At 34.4% G+C, this 23,445-nt stretch overlaps 3 protein-coding genes across 3 annotated transcripts in view; 1 reads left to right on the forward strand and 2 right to left on the reverse strand.

Moving 5' to 3' along the window:
• The window catches only part of LOC132721913 (uncharacterized), a 78,343-nt gene that overhangs the window by 43,600 nt on the left and 11,298 nt on the right, over window positions 1-23,445 (forward strand). The gene's annotated exons all lie outside the window — the stretch shown is intronic.
• Window positions 1,830-7,575, reverse strand: LOC132721911 (superkiller complex protein 3-like). Its single transcript, XM_060706289.1, has 5 exons — window positions 7,429-7,575; window positions 6,596-6,648; window positions 5,035-5,142; window positions 2,612-2,728; window positions 1,830-1,920 (listed from the first exon to the last, which is right to left on the reverse strand). The coding sequence occupies exons 1-5, from the start codon at window positions 7,516-7,518 to the stop codon at window positions 1,839-1,841; spliced, it is 450 nt and encodes a 149-aa protein (XP_060562272.1). The 5' UTR covers window positions 7,519-7,575; the 3' UTR covers window positions 1,830-1,838.
• Window positions 7,585-23,445, reverse strand: part of LOC132721917 (superkiller complex protein 3-like) — a gene marked incomplete at its 5' end in the record, with an annotated part of 47,300 nt that continues 31,439 nt past the window's right edge. The window contains 12 exon segments of the mRNA XM_060706296.1: window positions 7,585-7,617; window positions 8,782-8,896; window positions 9,737-9,825; window positions 11,443-11,523; window positions 12,137-12,282; window positions 13,713-13,811; window positions 14,673-14,831; window positions 15,359-15,467; window positions 15,990-16,016; window positions 18,204-18,272; window positions 19,354-19,473; window positions 20,170-20,251. Of these exon segments, the coding sequence (XP_060562279.1) occupies window positions 7,585-7,617; window positions 8,782-8,896; window positions 9,737-9,825; window positions 11,443-11,523; window positions 12,137-12,282; window positions 13,713-13,811; window positions 14,673-14,831; window positions 15,359-15,467; window positions 15,990-16,016; window positions 18,204-18,272; window positions 19,354-19,473; window positions 20,170-20,251 (1,129 nt within the window).

Genomic DNA, 23,445 nt, shown 5'->3' on the forward strand with positions numbered 1-23,445 from the left:
TGAAAAATTTCTATAAATTAAATAAAATTTTTTTTTTTCTTAATTTTTTTATTATTTCATACATCCCAACATTTTTTTTTGGGGGAGATATTTTACTTACTTTAAACATTATATAATTTTTAAGCTCAAATTTGAAGATTTGGGATGTAGCAAAAATTTAATTTCCCAGGGGCTGCTTTCCTTCCCCAAAACTACCCCCGTACTATATCCCTATAAGGAACAATGGGTTTTTGACCACAGTTGGCTTGAACCCCGAATCCCCGGTTTTGAGGCAAACACTTTTTAACCCCTAAGCTGCCTTTTTTCCCCTTTAATCATCCATTTTTCTTTTTTGGAATTTAAAAAAAATTTTTATCTTTAAAAGGCCTTTTAACATTCCCATTTTATGGATCCTAAAATTTCAAAAACTTCTGATTTATTCAAGAACATAACAAGGGAAAAAAATAGATCAAAACTGTTTTAAATTTTTTTACCAAAGTTAAAGGAAAAAAACGCCAAATATGCCTTTGGGGTAATTTTTAACTCAACACCTTTTTTTTTCCCTAGGCCCCCAGTTTGTGTTTTAAAATCATATGAAAACAAAATGAAATCAAAAAATAACATCAAAAAATTTTAAAAAAAAGTTACAAAATTTAAACCCAAAATGTAAATTCATTAAACCCGCTGAAAGTAACACAGCCCAAAACTTTTTCAAATAATCTCTGGGACGGGCCATGGGAAGGGGCTTCCCATAATAAAGACTTTGGGAACTAATACATTAAACTTTTTCCAACAAACCCCAAAAAATTTTTAAAAAATTTTTTTTTTAATTCCCCTTAAACCGCTTGAATGAAGTAAAAGGATTTGCCCGCTATGAATTTGGAACATCCCCTTCAAAGTTTTAGTATTTCAATGTTTAGAATACAAATTTTGGGGGGAGCTATCCCAAAAAAATTTTTAAAAACTTGGGCCCCGAACTGGGGGACTGAGCTATCATCAAATACATATTACTGGGCCCTAAACTCATAATGTTGCATCTTTTTTGTTCCCTAATAAAGTATCATTTGTTAAAGGGGGAAAATCACCCCTTAATGGGTTCCAAACTTTACCATTTGCAATGGGTCTAACTTAAATAAGACTTTTGGAAAATCATAAGTTGTTCTGAAAACCGATATTTGGACTTTGTTTGAAAAATTCAATCACTTGCAAAATTACTTTTAAAGTCCCATTGGAATTCAGTTTTTTCATACTTTTTTATTCATTATACAAATTGTTAAAAATTAAATTAAAACTACAATATAATCCAGTATTCTTTTCTCCATATAAACTTTATTGCTAGAGTATGTCCGGTATAATGATGAATAATTGTTTGTTTGTTTGTTTCATTTTAACACACGTGTGGTGGGTATTTTGGTCTTTTTTCCCAACAGTATTCGTTATATAGGAGGGGTAGTTTCCTAACCATCATTCCTGGGAGATTACACCAGTACTAGACTACCTTCCCCCGCGCTTACCTACCAAAGCATCTCCCGGGGATCAAACCCACGCCAGAGAGGTAAACTGGATTAGAAGTTCATCGACTCTAACCCCTCGACCACAGAGGCAGTTAATGATGAAATAAAAGAGATCTCTCTGGAGTATAATTGTCATGAAAAACAGCTTACTGAGCTTAAGCTGAGGGTAAACAATAAGTTTTCTTTGATTTAACAAAATGAACAATAACAATCAGCTAAAGCTTATATTTAAAAAAACATTTTTAAACGACATCTTTTTAATTTTTTTTTTTGAAAAAAACATAAAAACAAGAGATTGTGGAGCTTGGTAATTATATCTTACCTTTTCAAAATCATGGAACATAGTTAGGTGACTTCTCTAATATTAATCTTGTATTCCTCTATAGCTTCTGTATATGTACCCAATGTCTGCTTTATAGACGCCATTCTACAATATTCAACATTCTCTATATTTATAATAGATAATATGCCATGGTTTACTATAATACAGAAAACAAGTTTACAACTTGTAAATTTTTAAATCCCACCTTTAAAAAAGAAATTCATGTAAATGGGAAACCCCCACATTTAAAATGTTTTTGTTTTTTTTTACCAAAAAAGGGAAATTTAAAACCTTCTTTAACAAAATCATTTATAAAAAGCAGTGAAGGTAAAGTAATGTCATAACCAAAAAATATATATTCAACTGGAAATGTGACCAGAATACCCCAACATTCTATTGTTGTCAGTCGAAGGAGATAATGTAACAGCATGATGGACAAACAAGGGCAAATTATATATGCACCTTCCCAAATGGAGAAAAACAAATAAATGACAAACAAATTTTTTATTATTTTCATAATTTCAATGTTTTTGACAAACATGATATTCCTTATGTAGTCTCAAATGGGGATGAATAAACATATAATTATGTACATAATTATAAGTTTACTAAAGCAATAGAAAAAGCAATGGTTTTAGTCACACATGATATTGTTACTTTAAATACTTTTATGTCACAAAAGTTTTAAAATAAAATAGAGTTTTCAATAAATAATCAACAGTATCATGGACTTATTAAAACAGCATCTTCCTGCCAATATACAAACATGCCCAATCTAATGTAAAGCATTACTTACTGAAATAAACAGTACATGGAATCAGGACATAACTCTGATGCTCTGGTGAAAGCTTTCAACGATGCTGTTAAACTTCCTCTAGCTAGGTAAGCTTCCCCGAGACATTCCCATACATGACTGCAAATTTAAAAGTAAACAAGATATGTTTGTAAAACATGTATGCCCCCTATCGGCAGCCAATTAGTCATGTGATCAGGTTATTATGCATGACTTCTGACCCTGTGAACAAACAATAAATAAGGGTTATCTAGTATCTACTGGTCATGACTAGTCACAAAGTAATAATTATTGTGACCCCATAGGTTGTGTGCAGAAATTTAAGTTATTACAAATCTTACCAAATAATATATGCATAAATTTTATGAATCATGTAGGCCTCATTAATGACAGCCAAGTTGTTATATTACATAAGACCTTCAAATGTGTATACCAAAAGCATTTTTAGTTTAATATAACAATATCAACCAAGGCAACTTGAGTTGTTGAGTTATTGGTCAGAAACCGTCATTATGAAAAAGTTGAATATGACATTGACCCCTTGACCCCAAAATCAATAGGGGTCATCTACTGGTCATGACCAATCATCATACCAAGTTTGAAGTTCCTAGGCCTAAGCGTTCTTTAGTTATTGATCGGAAACCGTTTTTACCTACAAGGTCTATGTGACCTTGACCTTTGACCCCAAAATCAATAGGGGTCATCTGCTGGTCATGACCAATCATCATACCAAGTGTGAAGTTCCTAGGCCTAAGCGTTCTTTAGTTATTGATCGGAAACCGTTTTTACCTACAAGGTCAATGTGACCTTGACCTTTGACCCAAAATCAATAGGGGTCATCTGCTGGACATGACCAATCATCATACCAAGTTTGAAATTCCTAGGCCTAAGCTTTCTTTAGTTATTGATCGGAAACAGTTTTTACTTACAATGTCAATGTGACCTTGACCTTTGACCCCTTGATTTCAAAATCAATAGGGGTCATCTACTGGTCATGACCAATCACCATACCAAGTTTGAAGTTCCTAGGCCTAAGGGTTCTTTTGTTATCACTCGGAAACCATTTTTACCTACAAGGTCAATGTGACCTTGACCTTTGACCCAAAATCAATAGGGGTCATCTGCTGGACATGACCAATCATCATACCAAGTTTGAAATTCCTAGGCCTAAGCTTTCTTTAGTTATTGATCGGAAACAGTTTTTACTTACAATGTCAATGTGACCTTGACCTTTGACCCCTTGATTTCAAAAATCAATAGGGGTCATCTACTGGTCATGACCAATCATCATACCAAGTGTGAAGTTCCTAGCCTAAGCGTTCCTTTAGTTATTGATCGAAACCGTTTTTTACCTACAAGGTCAATGTGACCTTGACCTTTGACCCAAAATCAATAGGGGTCATACTGCTGGACATGACCAATCATCATACCAAGTTTGAAAATTCCTAGGCCTAAGCTTCTTTAGTTATTGATGCGGAAACAGTTTTTACTTACAATGTCAATGTGACCTTGACCTTTGACCCCTTGATTTCAAAATCAATAAGGGGTCATCTACTGGTCATGACCAATCACCATACCAAGTTTGAAGTTCCTAGGCCTAAGGGTTCTTTTGTTATCACTCGGGAAACCATTTGGTCTGCGGACCGACGGATGAAAAATGCAAAGCAATATACCCCTTTTTTTTGAAGGGGGGGCATTTGAAGGGGGGCATAAAACCCCATTTTTAATTTTCAAACTAATCATTTTATAAATTTTAATTTCAATACAGCTAACCAAAAACCAATGAAGTTAAAACAAATTCAGTAAAAAAGCTTTTACAAAAATGGGTTTTAAACGCAAATGCATAAATATTTTTAAAAAGAAGTGTCCATCTTTTTGTCTGGACCCAAAAATTAATCTTTTGGGGGGGAAATTTCAAAAAAATATACCCATTTAAAAGGAACATGAGACATAAATGCATGGAAAACTACATATCAAGAAAATTTTCAAATTTTAAAACACAGCTCTAAAATGAAATAATGCAGGGTTAGTAAAGCAGATTCATTCTTTAAAGGCCAATTATGCCTCAGATAGGCAGGCTTTTATTTTCATTTCTCTTATTTTTGGTATACTTTTATAGTTCCAAAAAGTTACTCATTACATAAACCTTTTTTTCATCTGCTGCTTTTTGGCAGTAGATACATTTATAGTGATTGAGTATTTTTTATATTGGAGGCCAAATTACTATTTTGTTTTCATTTTGCTACTTTTATGACACATTTCACATTTATTGCTACTTCAGGTTACAAGCATCTAACTTGCTCTAAAATCTTTAATTAAATGTTATAAAATTCATATTTGCCCTTTCTAAAAAGTAAAAATTCATTCGTTTCTTAGGCATAATGTGCCTTTAAGAATAAAGAATACTCTGTAAAAGAGGCACTTACTTGTCTTTAGGGTCAGCTCTCAATGCAGACTGGAAAGATGCAATAGCTATAGAGGGATCCTCATGTTTCACTTGGTACAAACCTAGACGTAACCACGCCCATTTAGCACTGAAAAACATTAAAACCTAGATGTAACCACGCCCATTTAGCACTGAAAAACATTAAAACATAGACGTAACCACGCCCATTTAGCACTGAAAAACATTAAAACCTAGACATAACCACGCCCATTTAGCACTAAACTAGAAATGTGTCCATAGGACACGGATGCCCCCACACGCCACTGTTCTGTCAATCTTATGACTCTAGGTCAAATATTTTTTGGACTACATGTGCCACAATGAAAACTAAAATCAACAAAGGGCCATAATTCTGTTAAATTGGTCGCAGCAAAAAAATTCTTTCCATTTACTACCATCTACACATTAAGGTTGTTTAAATCCCTGGGAAAGTTTTAAGCAAAATCTGCCATCCGGTTTAAGAGGATGTTGCGTTCACAAAATTTCTACATAGATATAATGAAAAAATAAAAAAAAGGCCATTATTCTGTTTAAATTTGGTTGCAGCAACAATTCCTTTCTTTACTACCATCTACACATTAAGGTTGTTCATTCCCTGGAAGTTTAAGCAAAATCTGCCATCCGGTTTTAAGAGGAGTTTGCAATTCACAAAATTTCTACATAGTTTAATAGTGAAAAAATCAAACAAAGGGCCATAATTCTTAAAAAATTTGGTCGCAGCGAAAATTCCCCTTCTTTACTACCATCACAACCTGAAGGTTGTTCCATGCCTGTAAGTTTAACAAAAATCTTGGCATCCGGTTTTTAAAGGAGTTGCGTTTCACAAAATTTTCTACATAGTAATATTAGTGAAAAAATCAACAAAGGGCCATAATTCTGTTAAATTTTGGTCGCAGCAAAAAAATTCCTTCTTTACTACCATCTACACATTAAGGTTTTTCATCCCTGTAAGTTTAAGCAAAATCTGCCATCAGGTTTAAGAGGAGTTGCGTTCACAAAAATTTTACATAGTATCTAGTGAAAAGATACAATAAAGGGCCATAATTCTGTTAAAATTTTGGTCGCAGCGAAAATTCCTTCCTTTACTACCATCTACACATTAAGGGGTGTTCATCCCTGTAAGTTTAAGCAAAATCTGCCATCCGGTTAAAGAGGAGTTGCGTTCACAAGATTTCGGGACGTACGGACGGACGGACTGACGGACGGACGGACTGACACACTGACGGACGGACGGACAAGTGCAACGCTATATGCTCCCACATTGTGGGGGCATAAAAACATTAAAACCTAGACGTAACCACACCCATTTAGCACTGAAAAACATTAAAACCTAGACGTAACCACGCCCATTTAGCACTGAAAAACATTAAGACCTAGATGTAACCACGCCAATTAGGAATGAAAAACATTAAAACCTAGACTTAATAATGACCATTTAGCACTTTGTATCAGTGCTTATAAAAATTCACATTCAATGTAGTCAATAGTAATACTATAATCTGTAGCTATGAGAGTATGGGGCATTTCGGTTCATAACTTACCAGCCAGCACTTGCTCTTGTTGTTACATTTGTCAGAATTGTATGTGCTAGCTCCTACAATATAGAACACAATTTATAATATTAACATGTACAGTTCCTGTCGCAGTAAATATTGTCACCATATACAAAAAGATTAAATTTTCTTTTTAATTATTTAGATGTAAAGTTACTGCAAATGTTTAATCTTCACTTTTAAGGTTTGTTTGGTTTTATGGCGCACCAACAAAATTTAGGTCATATGGCACCAAAACAGAAAAGATGATTTTGGCTAATCTCAGGTGTTACAGACCAGGGGTTAAAACCACCTCACCTGCTGGAGCTTAAAAGTTACATAAACTCCACTTATTTGAGCCCACCTCTTACATTCATGCAGGAGTAAACAGTGTTTGGCTTTAAGAAATGTTTATCATTGTCTGAAAAATACTTATTAATATAGTTTTTTCTTATTTAATTAATTCATTAGTTAGACTTTAAATAACAATGTTTAAGTCATATGGACTGCCTACTTTAGGGGGGAAAAAAACCTAAAAAGTGCCCTTTAAAAGCAATTTTTTCAAATTTTCAAAAAAGGGCAAAATTTAGGAGAACAACCCTATCAGCTAAACTGGATACCTTTCCCTTTTACAAAAGAAAAATTTTGTTCCCAAACAGAAATTTATACACACAAATCCCTGGGGGGACAAGGAGGTTTGAAGCCACCAAAATTAACCACTTGGCAACCGGCGAACGAGGTCTATGCTCATAACCTTTTTTATGTGGTTTTTTAATCAGCAGGTGGTCTTTAGACACAAGTTTTGTCTGTATTTTGTAATGATCTGATACAAGTCAGAATACCTCTTCTCCCAGTTGGTTCAGAATATCACACAGTGCCTTCCCCCGCCTCGTCATTGTTAGGGTCAAGGTCAAATGCTTTCTGGGTAACATTTACGTGACCTTGAACTGTCATCTGCTTCCTGGCCCTGTAGTAATGACCTAGATACAGGAATGGTCTCACAGTTTTGTAAGGATCCTTGTTTTAGCGGCCTATAAAAATAAATAAACAAACACAATTTTTCACAAAAAATTTTTCTTTGAAAAAATAATTGAACTCTAAGAGGTTTTTGCATTCTTAGGAATCACTTTTCGACAGGAAGAAAAAAATTTGTACATACGTGTATATTGAGGTTGTTATCAACTTAAATTAGCCTGTAGGAACAGATTTATTTATTCTTTTTTGAATCTTAAGTAAATCAATACAGTTGACATAATATTAAAGAGAAAAGGTCATGACCGCATTAACCTTGAACTGGGAGGCAAATTGTCAGTATTAATACTAGGCTACGGCTTTTATTATGACAGTCTATTTAAAACTAAGAAAGACACTGGTTTCATTACATAAAGTTATACGAAAGTCTGACAAGTTTTACAAACAAGAGCTGTCACAGGAGACAGCGAAGCTCGACTAATAAAATACTGGACGCAGTAAGGAGAACAAAACTATGAAAGAAAAATAAATTATGTATAATTATGTATATATATAGTATAAAAACATTTGTTAACATAAATTCCAAAATCAAGGGGAATCATTCTAGAAATAGTCACACTAGAGTTATGAACCTTGTCACACAACATGTGTGTAATGATAAGAAATATATAATTGAAGTTTGAAGTAGATACCTTAAAAAGTAAAGTAGTTATAATATTTCTTAAAGAAAATCCTAAGTTCAAAGAGAGATAAATCTGTAAATATTGCTTCAAGAGTTATGAACATTGTCACATAAAATGTAATTGATGATAAGGAATAAGTATTTGAAGTTTGAGGTAGATACCTTTAAATCTAAAAAAAGTTATAGTAAAAAATAATATTTTTTAAGGAAAATTCTAAGTTCAAAGGAAGATAAATCTAAAAATATTGGTGCTAGAGTTATGAACCTTGTCACATAAGATGGGAATGATGATAAGGTACATATATTGGAAGTATGAGGTTGATCCCCTAACAAATAAAGAAGTAACAGTAAAAAATAGTATTTTTTTAGGAAAATTCTAAGTATGAGGTTGATCCCTTAAGAAATGACAAAGCTATAGTGAAAAATATTTTACTGCACCAAAACTTTAATCTGAAATCTGGAGATGGACGCCGACGCCGGGGTGAGTAGGACAGCTCTCCATATACATTGTATAGTCGAGCTAAAAAGAAATACACCTAACCTTTAATAATATGGTGAAACATTCTTGTTTTCTGTCTTCTGTTTTCCACAAACATTTAGCAAGATTCACCTGGTGACTGACAGTTTCTGGTTCACTCTTTAAAGCTTTCTCAAACCTGAAATAACATCATAAAATATATAAACTGTTAAACTTACTTAGTCTTCTTAACTGAATCAAAGCAAATAATATATAGAATGTGAAATCAACTTTACTGACATTAGACATTAAATGTGGCTGAAGTAATATTTCAAATTTATCTAATGTAATAAAAATTTTCAAAAGAAATGAACTGTTGCTTGGCATAAACACCCTGATCTGAAATATACTGTATTACTGGACTTTATTGTGATGTAGTAACAAACACCGGCCTTAATAGCTGAGAGGAAAAGGTGAGTGTTTGCCCACTACCTCCTTGGGTTAGAATCCTGCATGGAATGCCGTCTTTCCGAAAGACTGCCAGACCATCTACCAAGACTGGTAAAATTTAGAAGGTCTGATAAATATATCTGTAAAAGTTCAGCATATCATTGTTTATGGAATTCTTAAAAAGTCTGACACAGGTGTATCTACTGTATGCATATAATTTCCAAATCTGTGCCAATACATACGGAATTTATTAAACCAGTTGAATCAAATTATATTAATGCGATCCTCTGATTAGTATAATATTGTTTTATTCAACAAGTTCATTAAGTTTAGTAATGAATTTACACGAATATAATATTCTATTTATCATATACACAAAATAAAAACTGTTTAAAATGAAAAAAGTAATAGTTTTCATTGACCCGCCTATAGTATAACACTAAAATTTAGCGCGTCATAACACTATGATTATATAATGCAAATGATGTCATGTCAAAATCTACGCACAGCCATGCAATACCATTTTTACAGAGTCGCAAATGCGGCACGGGTATGTGATAAATGATAATAACAATAAAAGACAGCAAACCTGTGTGCGGCTTCGGAGAATCTGTGTTCATGTAATGCGATCAGACCTTCCAGGACAACTCTCTTAACACTCTCCCCAACTAAACATGTCTGTAAGTTCATTTACTTATATCATTCTATATTTTATGTTTGTACAAATATATACCAGTACTTATGTACTTTATATTTGTATTTGTAATTATTTGTATTAATATCTCAACTAAAATTTTGAATGTAAAAGATTATTTGAAAACAGGAGCAAAACATTTCTTAAAATTTCTTACAAGTGAAATAACAGGGAAAACAAGAGCTGTCGGTAGGACAGCAACGCTCGACTATTCTTAGTGCTTGATAGTAAGAAAAAATGCTTGATACAATTACCTCCTCCTGTTTACAGGTTGGGGTAATGATGGTGAACAAGTGTGCAAAGTTTTAAAGCCATATGTCAATGGACTTTGAAAATATTTGAACTATTACAAAAACTTTAACGTAAATTCTAAGTCGAAAAAGGAGCATAATTCTGTCCAAATGCTTGATACAGTTACCTCCTCCTGTTTACAGGTTGGGGTCATGATGGTGAACAAGTGTTCAAAGTTTCAAAGCCATATGTCAATGGACTTTGAAAATATTTGAGGTATTACAAACACTGTAAAGTAAATTCTAAGTCTAAAAAAAAGGGCATAATTCTGTTAAAATGCTTGATAGACTTACCTCCTATCTGTCTACAGGTTGGGGTCATGATGGTGAACAAGTGTGCAAAGTTTCAAAGCCATATGTCAATGGACTTTGAAAATATTTGAGGTATTACAAAAACTTTAGCGTAAATTCTAAGTCGAAAAAGGGGCATAATTCTGTCAAAATGCTTGATACAGTTACCTCCTCCTGTCTACAGGTTGGGGTCATGATGGTGAACAAGTGTGCAAAGTTTCAAAGCCATATGTCAATGGACTTTGAAAATATTTGAACTATTACAAAAACTTTAACGTAAATTCTAAGTCGAAAAAGGGGCATAATTCTGTCAAAATGCTTGATACAGTTACCTCCTCCTGTCTTCAGGTTGGGGTCATGATGGTGAACAAGTGTGCCAAGTTTCAAAGCCATATGTCAATGGACTTTGAAAATATTTGAACTATTACAAAAACTTTAACATAAGTGGTTACGCCGACGCGGACACCAACGCCGACGCTCGGGTGACTACAATAGCTCTACTTATTCTTATCGAATAGTCGAGCTAAAAACAACAGAAATATAAAATTTTACATACAAAATAAATAGAACTTGTAAATCAACATCTATCAAACAAGAACTTTTATTCTTACAAACTTAAGTTAAATAATTCTGCTTCAATAATAGTGTTTGGGTTTTTAATATTCACCAAGAAAAACCAGGGCTCGAAGTAAAAAAGAAATTTTCTAAGCTCAAAGTCAGATATCAGGTATTTGACTGGTAAGAAACTGCCAAAGAATGTTCACAGACTCATGAAAATCCTGAGATTTGATAAATGTTTTATAACTTTGAGCCCAGTTTCTGGTAAATTAAGGGTAAAGTCCCATACTTGCAAACCAGCACAAAATAACTTGCATAACTACATCAGTAGACATGTGTAAACTTTTCATCCTAATCTAGTTGGACCCAAATGCATCTTAGATCTACAGCCAGGTAAGCTATAAAGGTGTGACATTAAAATCAAACAAAAATCAGACCAAAAAAAAAACAACATCAACATACCTTTGCTATGTCTATCTCTCCTTGTTTTAAGTGTATATGTCCCTTCAAAAGAGATACAGTGTCTGCACTTATATCAAGTTCCTGTAATAAATACAAGAAGATCTGTTTACTTTAGGATTGTTTCTATCTTTATCAGTTGGATAAAAATCGGCTCTCAACATGGTAATTTTGTTGTATTAATCTATTATTAATGCTTCTGCTGCAGTCTTCATCAGAATAATGACCTTCAAAATCAACATTAAAATAACTCGAATATATCTCTTACCCTCTTTTTTTTAAACAATATTTAAGGCCTATATGTTTATTTATCCATTCTTTTACATAATACATTTGTTTTTTTAATTATCAACATACACTATATACAATACATCAGATAATATACATGACTTTACATATACATACAATGTAGTTATATAATTGATGAGCATTTACAGAAGTCAAATAAAAGGTTGTTTTTTTTTTTGTTTTTTTTTTTAAATAAAGTAAAGAAATGCTTTTTTATGTAATTATTGATAGTAGATGAGATCAAACCTATCTGGGACAGGACACTCATAAGCATTCATAGCTTTCTGCCCAATCGCAAATGTATTGTATAAATATTGTTCATTATAATGTAAATACATTATATCGAATAAAATATGTTTAAACCAAATCTATCATAATTTCCAAAATTTCTATATTACAAATATCTTACATTCTCAAGTGTATCCATGGCAACAGATAGTGACATTTTGTCCCCAACAGCAACAAGGGAAGTCACTCTCAACAGGTGAAAGCTTTTCGATATTTCCGTACTAGGCCTGGTTAAAATGCGATCTTTCCTCTGCAGTAATTTAAGCCCTATAAATCAAAATAGCAATCATTCAAATAATTTGAAATAACAACTTTAACTAGTTAATCTTAAAAGATGTATTTTAACAATGACATTACTGAATTTCCACATCTTTAAAAACAAGAGCCCGGTTTGAGCCGGGTGATGCTCCCCGAATAGGTTTTGGACACAGGAAAGTACACCTCTTGTAGTTTCAGAGTTATGTCCCTGGAAAAAATTCAAAGTGCAATAATTCCAAAATAATGCAAGACAGAGTTACTGTTCTTTGCACTGCACTTCTAATCAATGTGATCTATCAACCTTCAAAGTTTCTTGATGATATCTCTTATGATTTCCGAGTTATGTCCCGGACAATTCAAAAAGTAAAAATAAACAAAGGGCAATAACTCCAGAATTAGGCAAGGTAGAGTTATTATTCTTGTGCACTGCACATCTACCCATTGAGATATATCTACCTACAAAGTTTCAATTTGATATCTCTTATAGTTTTACAGCTATGTCCTGGACAAGATTTTTCTAAAAGAGGAGATAATTAAAAAATGAGGCTTAACAGAGTTATGGTTCTTTTGCACTGCACCTCTACTCAATGAGATCTATCTACCTACAATGTTTCATCTTGATATCTCTAATAGTTTTAGAGTTATGTTCCGGACAAAGTTCAAAGTGTTAAAATTAACAAAGCAATAACTCCAAAATTAAGACAAAAAGAGTTATTGTTCTTATGCACTGCACATCTACCCATTGAGATCTATTCACCTACAAAGTTTCATGTTGATATCTGTAATAGTTTGAGAGTTATGCCCCGGACAAGATTTTTCTATAATGGGAGATAATTCAAAAACCGGGCAAAATTGAGTTATGGTTCTTTGACACTGCACTCCCCCTCAATGCCCTCTACCACTGTATGAAGTTTCAACAAATTATCTCCAAGGGTTTTCAAGTTATGCTCCGGACAAGACAATGGACAGACAGACGGACAGACCGACAGACAGATGGACGGACAAGGCGCCGACTATATGCTCCCCCAAAATTTTTCGGGGAGCATAAAAATCATTTTTCAAAGACATTGGAACTTTCATTTTACTTCGACACATGCACACACCAGAGTAGAACTACCAACCTTCCATAAGCTAGCTGAATCGCTTTCTGACATGTTAAAAAATAGCCTTGCAATAGCAGGGTTTTAATCCATAATAGTGATGGTCAAACCTTTTTATTTAAATATTTATTTTATTTACACAGACGTCAATTTCTTAAGATTCAATTAATCATGCATACTTTTTATGAGTGCTAAGATATGTTTTCATATCTTTCATACCTATAGGTTATCTCATAGGTTTTGTGATTAAATTGGATTAAAATTCTGATAAAATATATAATTTGCAGAAGTGTATACACTGTATGAACAAAACATGAATATAAAAAGAAATAACCTAACCATGTTCACAATAGATCAAAACTGCATCATATCTATGTAACTGCTGGCAGGTCACTGCTTGGAAATATGGTAAACAAACCATCGTACAACTGTCTGGAACTGAAATAAAACAGCATTAGTTATCCCTATTCTGTGAATTATTGTGTAGTAACTGAACTGTCTATTAAATTTTTTAACCATCACAAGGTGATTTTCTAGATTTACTAATGAATTATTTCATGCATGAGGTCACATCTGAGTAAAATTACTGATCTTCTCACTGGATAACCTTCACACATAACTAAAGCCAAAAGTCCCTAGTAGTATTCAAACCAAAAGTGATCAGGGGCAAGTAGTGGGACAGCAACCTTAACCACTTGGCCAAAGAGATTTTTTTCACTGTATTTTACAGCCGAATAAAGGCTATTTCCCCTAGCCTAAAATAGATATATTTCGCCTAAAAATGCTAATAGTTTCCCCTAGAAGCCTCGTGCTCATCCTTACCAGAATCATGACTTAACAGCAGCTGACTTTATCAGCTAGAAAGTTATCCCTATAGATAGCTCTCCTATGAACCATGTCTGTTAAATTCAATTGAATTTTTTCTTCTTCATAAAATGTGTGGGTAAATTCCATTTTCAGTTGTTGGAATTTGATTTCAGGTTTCCCCCTTTTCTGATTTATCGCGCTATATTTTCCCCTTCAGAAAGCAGGTTGTTTTGAAAATTGGAAAAAAAGCACTGCGGCCAAGTGATACATCTAAAATATATGCTCAATAGTGACTAATAATAACAACACATAGTCTAAAAAGCTTCAGTTACAACTAAGTTCAAACAAATATGTTAAGACAAAACTAAAATTATATAAAAATAAATCTGAAGCAATTATCACATTTTTACTTACTTGGAATAAAAAAAGACATTATTATATAATCTGGCTAAACCAATTACCTGAAATAATTCAAAATTTGAAATTTTTTACCTTGTTTAAATATACTTCTAGCACTATTGTATTCCTTCCTACAAAGAGCTACAAAACCTTGTGCAATCAGAGATATTTCTGTGCCACTGTCTCCTGTCTTACTCTGGTATAACTTTAATTTCTCCTCAACTTCCTCACATGTACACAACTTCTCCTCACCTACACAAGTTATAATAAAACAATATCAAGATATGTTAAGGTAGAAATGGCTCACCCCTGAAATCTGAAGGGTAAACTACAAACACCCAACCCCTAAGGCAGATGAGTGCTATGTCACAAAACAAGAAATTTAACAAGAATTTATCTCCCTTTGAAAAAACTTCAGTTGCTTTAAATTCTAAACAAATCACAATAATGTAAAACAATTCAAATCTTTAAATCTTGTAAAGTACTTATGCAAACATAACAAAATTTCTTCAGTATTTTTTTTCTCTATAAGCAGGATTGAATTGATAGTGATTAATGGCTTTATAATTTCAGCATGACATTTGCATTGTTTCAATTTTTTTTACCAAAGAAGGAAAAAATAGTTTATCTAGCACAATAAACTGCTTAGCACAATAAACTGCTTATAAAGGAAAATAATCAGTTACTCCACTAGAGCACAAGCTAATATTACGTGAGTTATTTTTGAAAAACTCCAAAAATGAGAATTATTTTCATGGGAAAATGAGAACAAAACCTACCTATATGTGAATCCAGCAAGATAATGACAGAATATCCCAAAACAGATGATGAGTCTGGGAACTTCTTGTACAGCACTGAGCATATTTTGTTCATTTCTGTAGGGTTTTTCTGGAATGAAAAAACAAGAAAATTGAAAATGTAGATTTAATTCAGGTACATTTTGAACAGATTATAATAATAACCTCCCCTGACAAGAAAGACACAGATATAATCAATTTTCCAAACACAGTGGTTTATGACTTTCAGAAAAAGAAGAAGAAAAAAGAACACTTTCAAATAGTAGCCTGTGTTTTTTCTTTGGTTGGCTTTACAGATGGACAAAGACCTCAGGTGCCCCTCTGTGCATGATATGAAGCATGAACGGGCCTGAGTAGAACCACTGATATTACCATAAGATAGCTGGATAACTTTTTCACATGAAATAATCTGAAGTCCCTAATATGAAACCAACACCGGTGAAGGGCAAGTGGTTTCAAGTAAAGAACCATAACCAATTTGCCATGTACAAAAATAAATTATTATGAAACACTATATAATGGTATATCTGGGAGTTTTTTTTAAATAACAAAAAATGCTCCGCAGACAATTTGAGTCTAGTGCCAACTCAATATTTGGTTAAGAAAGGCTCACCTTGACAACTAGAGAGAGATATAATGAAACTAGAACTGCCACTATCATGGCTTGAATACCCCCGCATACCACTTTGTCAGAATCAACAGTGGCCATTTAGAGCTCAAGAACAACCTCTTGCCAAATCTGAGGTTACTAAGACAGTGCATTGCTAAGTTATGTATTCTACATGCTTCAAATGTGAAAATGTCAAAATCAATACATTGCGGACAGGACATTCTTTAGCAATTGAGAAGAAAAGCTTTTTTTTTGTCAAGGTCCCTGTGACCTTGACCTTTGACCCAGTGACCTCAAAATCAATAGGGGTCACCTTATAGTCATGATCAACATGCATACCAAATATGAAGACTGTGGGTCAAAGGTATCTTAAGTTAATGGGTAGACAAACTTTTTGAAGTCAAAGTCCCTATGACCTTGACCTTTGATCCAGTGACCTCAAAATCAAAAGGGGTCATCTACTAATCATGATCAACATCCAAGCCAAATATGAAGACTGTGGGTCAAAGGAATCTAAAGTTATTGGGCAGACAAAGTTTTTGAAGTCTAAGTCCCTGTGACCTTGACCTTTGACCTGGTGACCTCAAAATCAATAGGGGTCATCTACTAATCATGACTAACCTCCATGCCAAATATGACGACTGTAGGTCAAAGGAATCTTAAGTTATTGGGCGGACAAGCTTTTTGAAGTCAAGGCCCCTGTGACCTTGACCTTTGACCTGGTGACCTCAAAATCAATAGGGGTCATCTACTAATCATGACTAACCTCCATGCCAAATATGAAGACTGTAGGTCAAAGGAATCTTAAGTTATTGGGCGGACAAGCTTTTTGAAGTCAAGGCCCCTGTGACCTTGACCTTTGACCTAGTGACCTCAAAATCAATAGGGGTCATCTACTAATCATGACTAACCTCCATGCCAAATATGAAGACAAAGGGTCAAAGGAATCTTAAGTTATTGGGCGGACAAGCTTTTTGAAGTCAAGGCCCCTGTAACCTTGACCTTTGACCTAGTGACCTCAAAATCAATAGGGGTCACCTACTAATCATGACTAACCTCCATGCCAAATATGAAGACAAAGGGTCAAAGAAATCTTAAGTTATTGGGCGGACAAGCTTTTTGAAGTCAAGGCCCCTGTGACCTTAACCTTTGACCTAGTGACCTCAAAATCAATAGGGGTCATCTTCTAATCATGACTAACCTCCATGCCAAATATGAAGACTGTAGGTCAAAGGAATCTTAAGTTATTGGGCGGACAAGCTTTTTGAAGTCAAGGCCCCTGTGACCTTGACCTTTGACCTAGTGACCTCAAAATCAATAGGGGTCATCTTCTAATCATGACTAACCTCCATGCCAAATATGAAGACTGTAGGTCAAAGGAATCTTAAGTTATTGGGCGGACAAGCTTTTTAAAGTCAAGGCCCCTGTGACCTTGACCTTTGACCTAGTGACCTCAAAATCAATAGGGGTCATCTACTAATCATGACTAACCTCCATGCCAAATATGAAGACTGTAGGTCAAAGGAATCTTAAGTTATTGGGCGGACAAGCTTTTTGAAGTCAAGGCCCCTGTGACCTTGACCTTTGACCTAGTGACCTCAAAATCAATAGGGGTCATCTACTAATCATGACTAACCTCCATGCCAAATATGAAGACTGTAGGTCAAAGGAATCTTAAGTTATTGGGCGGACAAGCTTTTTGAAGTCAAGGCCCCTGTGACCTTGACCTTTGACCTAGTGACCTCAAAATCAATAGGGGTCATCTACTAATCATGACTAACCTCCATGCCAAATATGAAGACTGTAGGTCAAAGGAATCTTAAGTTATTGGGCGGACAAGCTTTTTGAAGTCAAGGCCCCTGTGACCTTGACCTTTGACCTAGTGACCTCAAAATCAATAGGGGTCATCTACTAATCATGACTAACCTCCATGCCAAATATGAAGACTGTAGGTCAAAGGAATCTTAAGTTATTGGGCGGACAAGCTTTTTGAAGTCAAGGCCCCTGTGACCTTGACCTTTGACCTAGTGACCTCAAAATCAATAGGGGTCATCTACTAATCATGACTAACCTCCATGCCAAATATGAAGACTAAGGGTCAAAGGAATCTTAAGTTTTTGGGCGGACAAGAAAAAACCGACGGCCGGACGGACGGCCGGACGGACGGACAAGCTGATTCCAGTATACCCCCCTTACAACTTTGTTGTGCGGGGGTATAATTATCTCCTCTAAACTATCTTCATACTTCTCTGTTGCATCTAGTACTGCCTTGGCTATTTCTTGTAACTGAAAAATAGTTGAATCACATTAATTACTACATGTAATGATATAGCAGTATGTATGTGGGAAAAAAAGCTACAATGAGTTTAAAGCTACATGCCTCCAGATGAGTCAATATTTTTCTATTTTGTGATCATGATTTCTGCAAGCGTCTAGACGTATTGCTCGTATTGTACCTTCAGACAATAAGATTTTTAATTTTTTACTTTAATATGACATAGTGACTGAAAATCAATGATCCCCAGGGGCGGGGCCAAATTTGACCCCAGGGCTTTAATTTGAATAATCTTGCTAGAGGTTCACTACACAATGTTTAATGCAAAATGTCTAACCTGTAGCCTTCGTCAATTAGAGAAGATGATTTTTTAAAGTTTCTACTATATACATATAAGGAAAACCTATGACCCCCGGGGTGGGGCTGATTTTTACACTAGAGGCAAAATTTGAACAACTTTGGTAGAGTACCTATAGATATTAACACATACCAAATATAAAACCTCTAAGCCTAGTACCTTCAGACAAGAAGGTATTTTAGTTTTTACTATATGTACATATAGTGAAAATAAATGACCCCCGGGGCGGGCCCAATTTGGACCCCAGGGCTATAATTTGAACAATCTTGGTAGAGGTCTACCAGACAATGCCCTATGCAAAATATCTAAGCTCTAGGCCTTTTGGGTCTTCAAAGAAGTTTTTTTTTTTATTCTTATAATTCCTTTTGGTTGCCATGGCAACCAGATTTCTACATGGAATGAAATTCTTTGAACAACTTTGGAAGCACTTTGACCAAGGATCAATCCTGCCAAGTTTGGTTGAAATTGGACTTTTTCACAAGAAGATTTTTTTTAAGTTAAGTTCACTATATAATCTATAGAACACACACACAAACAAACACACACACAAAAACACACACACACAGGTGAATCGCTATATGCCACCGCATCGCAGATGCTGCGATGGCATAAAAAACCTTTCGCTTCATTCAGATTAAAGTTTTGTTAATACATTTCTACACTATTTCAAATCCAATGATGCAAAATTTAGAAAACAAATCTTTCATTAAAATACCCCCAACATTTTGACAGACCTGCTCGTTCTTGTCTTCTGCATTGGTCAACTTCAGTATACGGATGAAGACAACTTGCAGCTCTGTTTTCTTTTGTAAATCTGGCTCTTCTTTTATTGTATCTCTGTATATTCCAACAACCTAAAATAACAAAATACAAGTTTTTCAAGATACAGTATAACCTTTGCAGAGCAACACCCTTTGGGTGGTAAAAAGTTTTGATCGTTGCTGAGAGGTGTGGCTCTAGAGAGAAGAGTTTCTCTAAATAAGTTAAATATATAGTGGAATATAACTTTGGGTAATGAGTAAAACTCTGTTGTTGTTGTTTGTTGTTGTTGTTGTAAGGAGGTAATTGCTCATTATTCAAAGATGAAACATTTGAGTCACAACCATGTTTTTTTTTCTTTAAACCAGTACTTTTCAGTTACATTAAGAAGAATTTAGAGTCATTAAAATAAGCTACAAACCTCCTTCACAAGTGAGCTCAAATATATTTATATGTTTAAATCAATTCCCTTCTTGTAATACTTACCTCTTTTTAGCAAATTACTTTTTGTGATACTTAACCAGGAATCAAGCTTGGGACTTAAGGAATAATGTTCTGCAGCCCTAATGACTGACCTACCCTGCCACCTGCTACCCTGCCACTTTTACACATTTTCTCCCCATTTTCAAATGTCACAGAATGACAAAAATGTATAGGCTGACCGGGACTCAAACCCAGGACCATTGCAATTCTGCTCCTCAGCTCTAACGACTGAACTTCTCAACCTCTGACACATTTTATCTTCAACTAGAGACCAGTTTCTATTATATTACAAAATAATAATTAGATACCTTTTCAAGCTTGGTACTGTTGGTGTTGCTATCCACTAACTTTCCAAGTTTCAGTACAGTCTCAACTCTCTTGTCCCTATCACTGAAAAATTATACAAAACAGTTTATAAAATAATATTTCTAAAATAAAATAGCAGCATATATTTCTCTTTAAAGCTCAAATGATCTTTTTTCTCAGCAAGTTTATTCATATCTGTACCATTTTATGCAATAATATTGGGGTTTTGACTAAGAAATAAAGCTGGACATTTGTCCTTTTTTTGCCTAATCATGAACATTTATGCTTTTTTTATCAACAAGAGGGCCATGATGGCCCTGAAATCGCTCACCTGTATAAAGGACCCCCCGGGGCAGGGCCAATTTTAACCCAGGGGCTTTTATTTGAAGTAACTTGGAAGACACCCATTTGAAGTTGTTTCATGATAAATATCTAAGCTCTAGCTGTAAGAAGGTTTTTTAGTTTTAACTATACACATATAGGGAAAAACAGTGACCCCCCTCTGGGCGGGGCCAATTTTGTCCCCACAGCTTTTATTTGAACAAACTTAGTAGTCACTCACTAGAAGATAGTTCATGCTTAATATCTAAACTCTAGCTCTTTAGGTTTTTTAAAAGAAGATTTTTTTAAGTTTTTACTACATATACATAAAAGGAAAATCAATGATCCTGGACAGGGTCAATTTTAAACCCAGGGCCCTTATTTGAACAAAAATCGTAGACACCCATAAGGAGATGTTTCATGCTAAATATCTTAGCTCTAGCTCTTAAGTGTTTTTTTAAAGAAGATTTTTTAAGTTTTTACTATAAACATAAAGGAAAAAAAACATTTATTATGACCCCTGGGACGGGGCCAATTTTGACCCCAGGGCTTTTATTTGAACCAACCTGGTAGACACCCACTAGAAAATGTTTCATGCTTAATATCTAAGCTCTAGCTATTTTGGCTTTTTAAAAGAAGATTGGCCAATTTTAACCCAAGGGCCCTTATTTGAACAAAAATGGTAGACACCCATTAAGATTTTTCATGCTATATATCTTAGCTCAAGCTCTTAGGTTTTTTAAAAAAGATTTATTAAGTTTTTACTTTATACATAAAGGAAAAAACAATGATCGCCTTGGGTGGGGTCAATTTTGACCCTAGGGCTTTTATTTGAACAAACTTGGTAGACACCCACTAGAAGATGTTTCATGCTTAATATCCAAGCTTTAACTATTTGAGCTTTTTGAAAGAAAATTTTTGAAGCTTTTACAATATACAATTAGGAAAATCAATGACCCCCTGGGTTGGGGTGGGCATTTATTTGAACAAACTTGGTAGACACTGACTAGATGATGTTTTATGCCAAATATCTAAGCTCTAGCTCTTTAGGGTTTCTAAAAGAAGATAAAAATGTACTTTAAGTTTTTTCTTTTGGTTGCCATGGCAACCAGAGTTATTCTTGGAATTAAATTCTTTGAACAATTTTTAAAGTTGACTACCAAAGGAACATTCCTGTGAAGTTTAGATGAAATTGGCTAAGCAGTTTATGAGGAGATGTCGTTTACAGTAAAAGTTTACGGACGCAGGATGGACGCTGGATGAAAAGCGATCACAAAAGCTCACCATGTTGATGGTGGACGCACTGACAGACGATGGAGCGCGCCCACAAAAGCTTACTTTGAGCAATTTGTGTATAAATATTAAGTATAGGATATCGACCGAGTACGAGGTCTTTCTGTTTAGGAAAGACCTGGTCACGAATTTCATGTGACACCGAGAGCGCGTAGCGCTCGAGGTGTTTCATGAAATTCGTGACCAGGTCATTCCTAAACAGAAAGATCGATGAACGTGGCCAATATCCAACTAACACACCTTCAAACTATTGAGCAAGGGCTGATCCGAGCATTTGATATAATGCACAAAGATTATCTTTAACACAGCGCATAAACAGGTAAATAGCTTTTATCAACGTTCTGCTTTTATATAGTATATATTTTGCATTTAACTTTGTTTTGTTTTTTAAATAATAATAAAAAGGCTAAATGTGTAATTTGTCAATAATAAAGTGAATGGGTCTGTAATTGAATTTATGTAAAAGAATGAATAATTGTGTTGATAGTATTTCGTATCAGTCATTTCAAATTCTAGAACATTTGCTCCCCCCGAACAGTTGCCCTCTCGGACGTATGCCCCCCCTTTTTTTGCTTGTAACTTGTCAGAGGTCATCTCGTGTATATATTTTATGTATTTTATTTTTTTATTTATAGATGCTAATTTTTAAGTTTTCAGACATTTGCGCGAGATTTTTGGTTTATTGAAGCAAAATGGAATTTCGACAATAGGCGATGAATTTTAATTTTTGTAACAAACAATTCAACAATTAAATTTTTTAACATTTTTTAAAACATGGGGGTGATGGCAAATGTCCAACCCTTCCAAGGATATGGGGGGGGGGGGTGGGCAATGTCCGCCACTGCAAAAAGGGAGCAAACTCCGAGGGTGCAACTGTCTGAGGGGCAAATGTCCGATACCCAGCACACCATGAAAGACTTACATATGTATAGTGTTGCATGACAAGTGTAAGATACATGATCCGAAATTATATTTTTATATAGCAGATTATAAAGTGTTCTAGAATAAAAAATAATGAAAATAAATTTTTAAACTAAATCACTTATAACTTTATATTAACATTTCTTTTTCAACATTTTCTTTTCGTTTTTGTCGATATTTTAATAACTAATGGGAGATGTGTGTCCATTGTAGACAATCCACTTTGAGTACTTGTATCTGCATGTCACTATAAGCAAGGTTTGGATTATATCTTTAACATTCTTTGAACCTAAGCCCTGGATTCGAAGGTTTTCAGGGAAATCAGTTTTTGATTTTTCGCGGGTTGAATAGATAGGTAGGATAAAGCCAAACTAAAAGAGGGGGTGGGGACGGGTTAACGGGGATTTAACAATCTGATTGATCTTGAGGGTGGGAATGTAAACCAGGGACTTTGCTATGAACTGTCGGTAGCTGCGGTTTCCTAGGCAAAGCGTATATCAAATGGACGTAATTTGAATCACAAATGAGACGGACATATTTATGTATATATTTTTTCGATATGAAAGTTTGGTACAATTTTTATTTACTATGATTTTTTTGTGGATTAGATGATTTAGAATCGTGATAAGTATGCGGTCGGTGATAACTGTTATAGTTTCATAGAAATGAACTTAAAGCACCCATTTTTGTTATATTGTGAAATTAATGACAGAAGAAGCGCTTAGATTACTATTATTTTGAAA

Source organism: Ruditapes philippinarum, unplaced genomic scaffold (assembly GCF_026571515.1).
Source record: "Ruditapes philippinarum isolate M1 unplaced genomic scaffold, ASM2657151v2 ctg2353_1_1_1_1, whole genome shotgun sequence".
NCBI lineage: Eukaryota > Metazoa > Mollusca > Bivalvia > Venerida > Veneridae > Ruditapes > Ruditapes philippinarum.

Bases quoted from the DNA above. Each gene is read 5' to 3' on its own strand.
- LOC132721911 (XM_060706289.1), bottom strand. From the start codon at position 7,518: ATGTTACCCAGAAAGCATTTGACCTTGACCCTAACAATGACGAGGCGG. The intron at 6,649-7,428 runs GTATTCTGACTT...TCTATATTGTAG, and splicing joins TGAACCAACTGGGAGAAGAG to GAGCTAGCACATACAATTCT. The intron at 5,143-6,595 runs GTAAGTTATGAA...AATGTTTTTCAG, and splicing joins ACAAGAGCAAGTGCTGGCTG to TGCTAAATGGGCGTGGTTAC.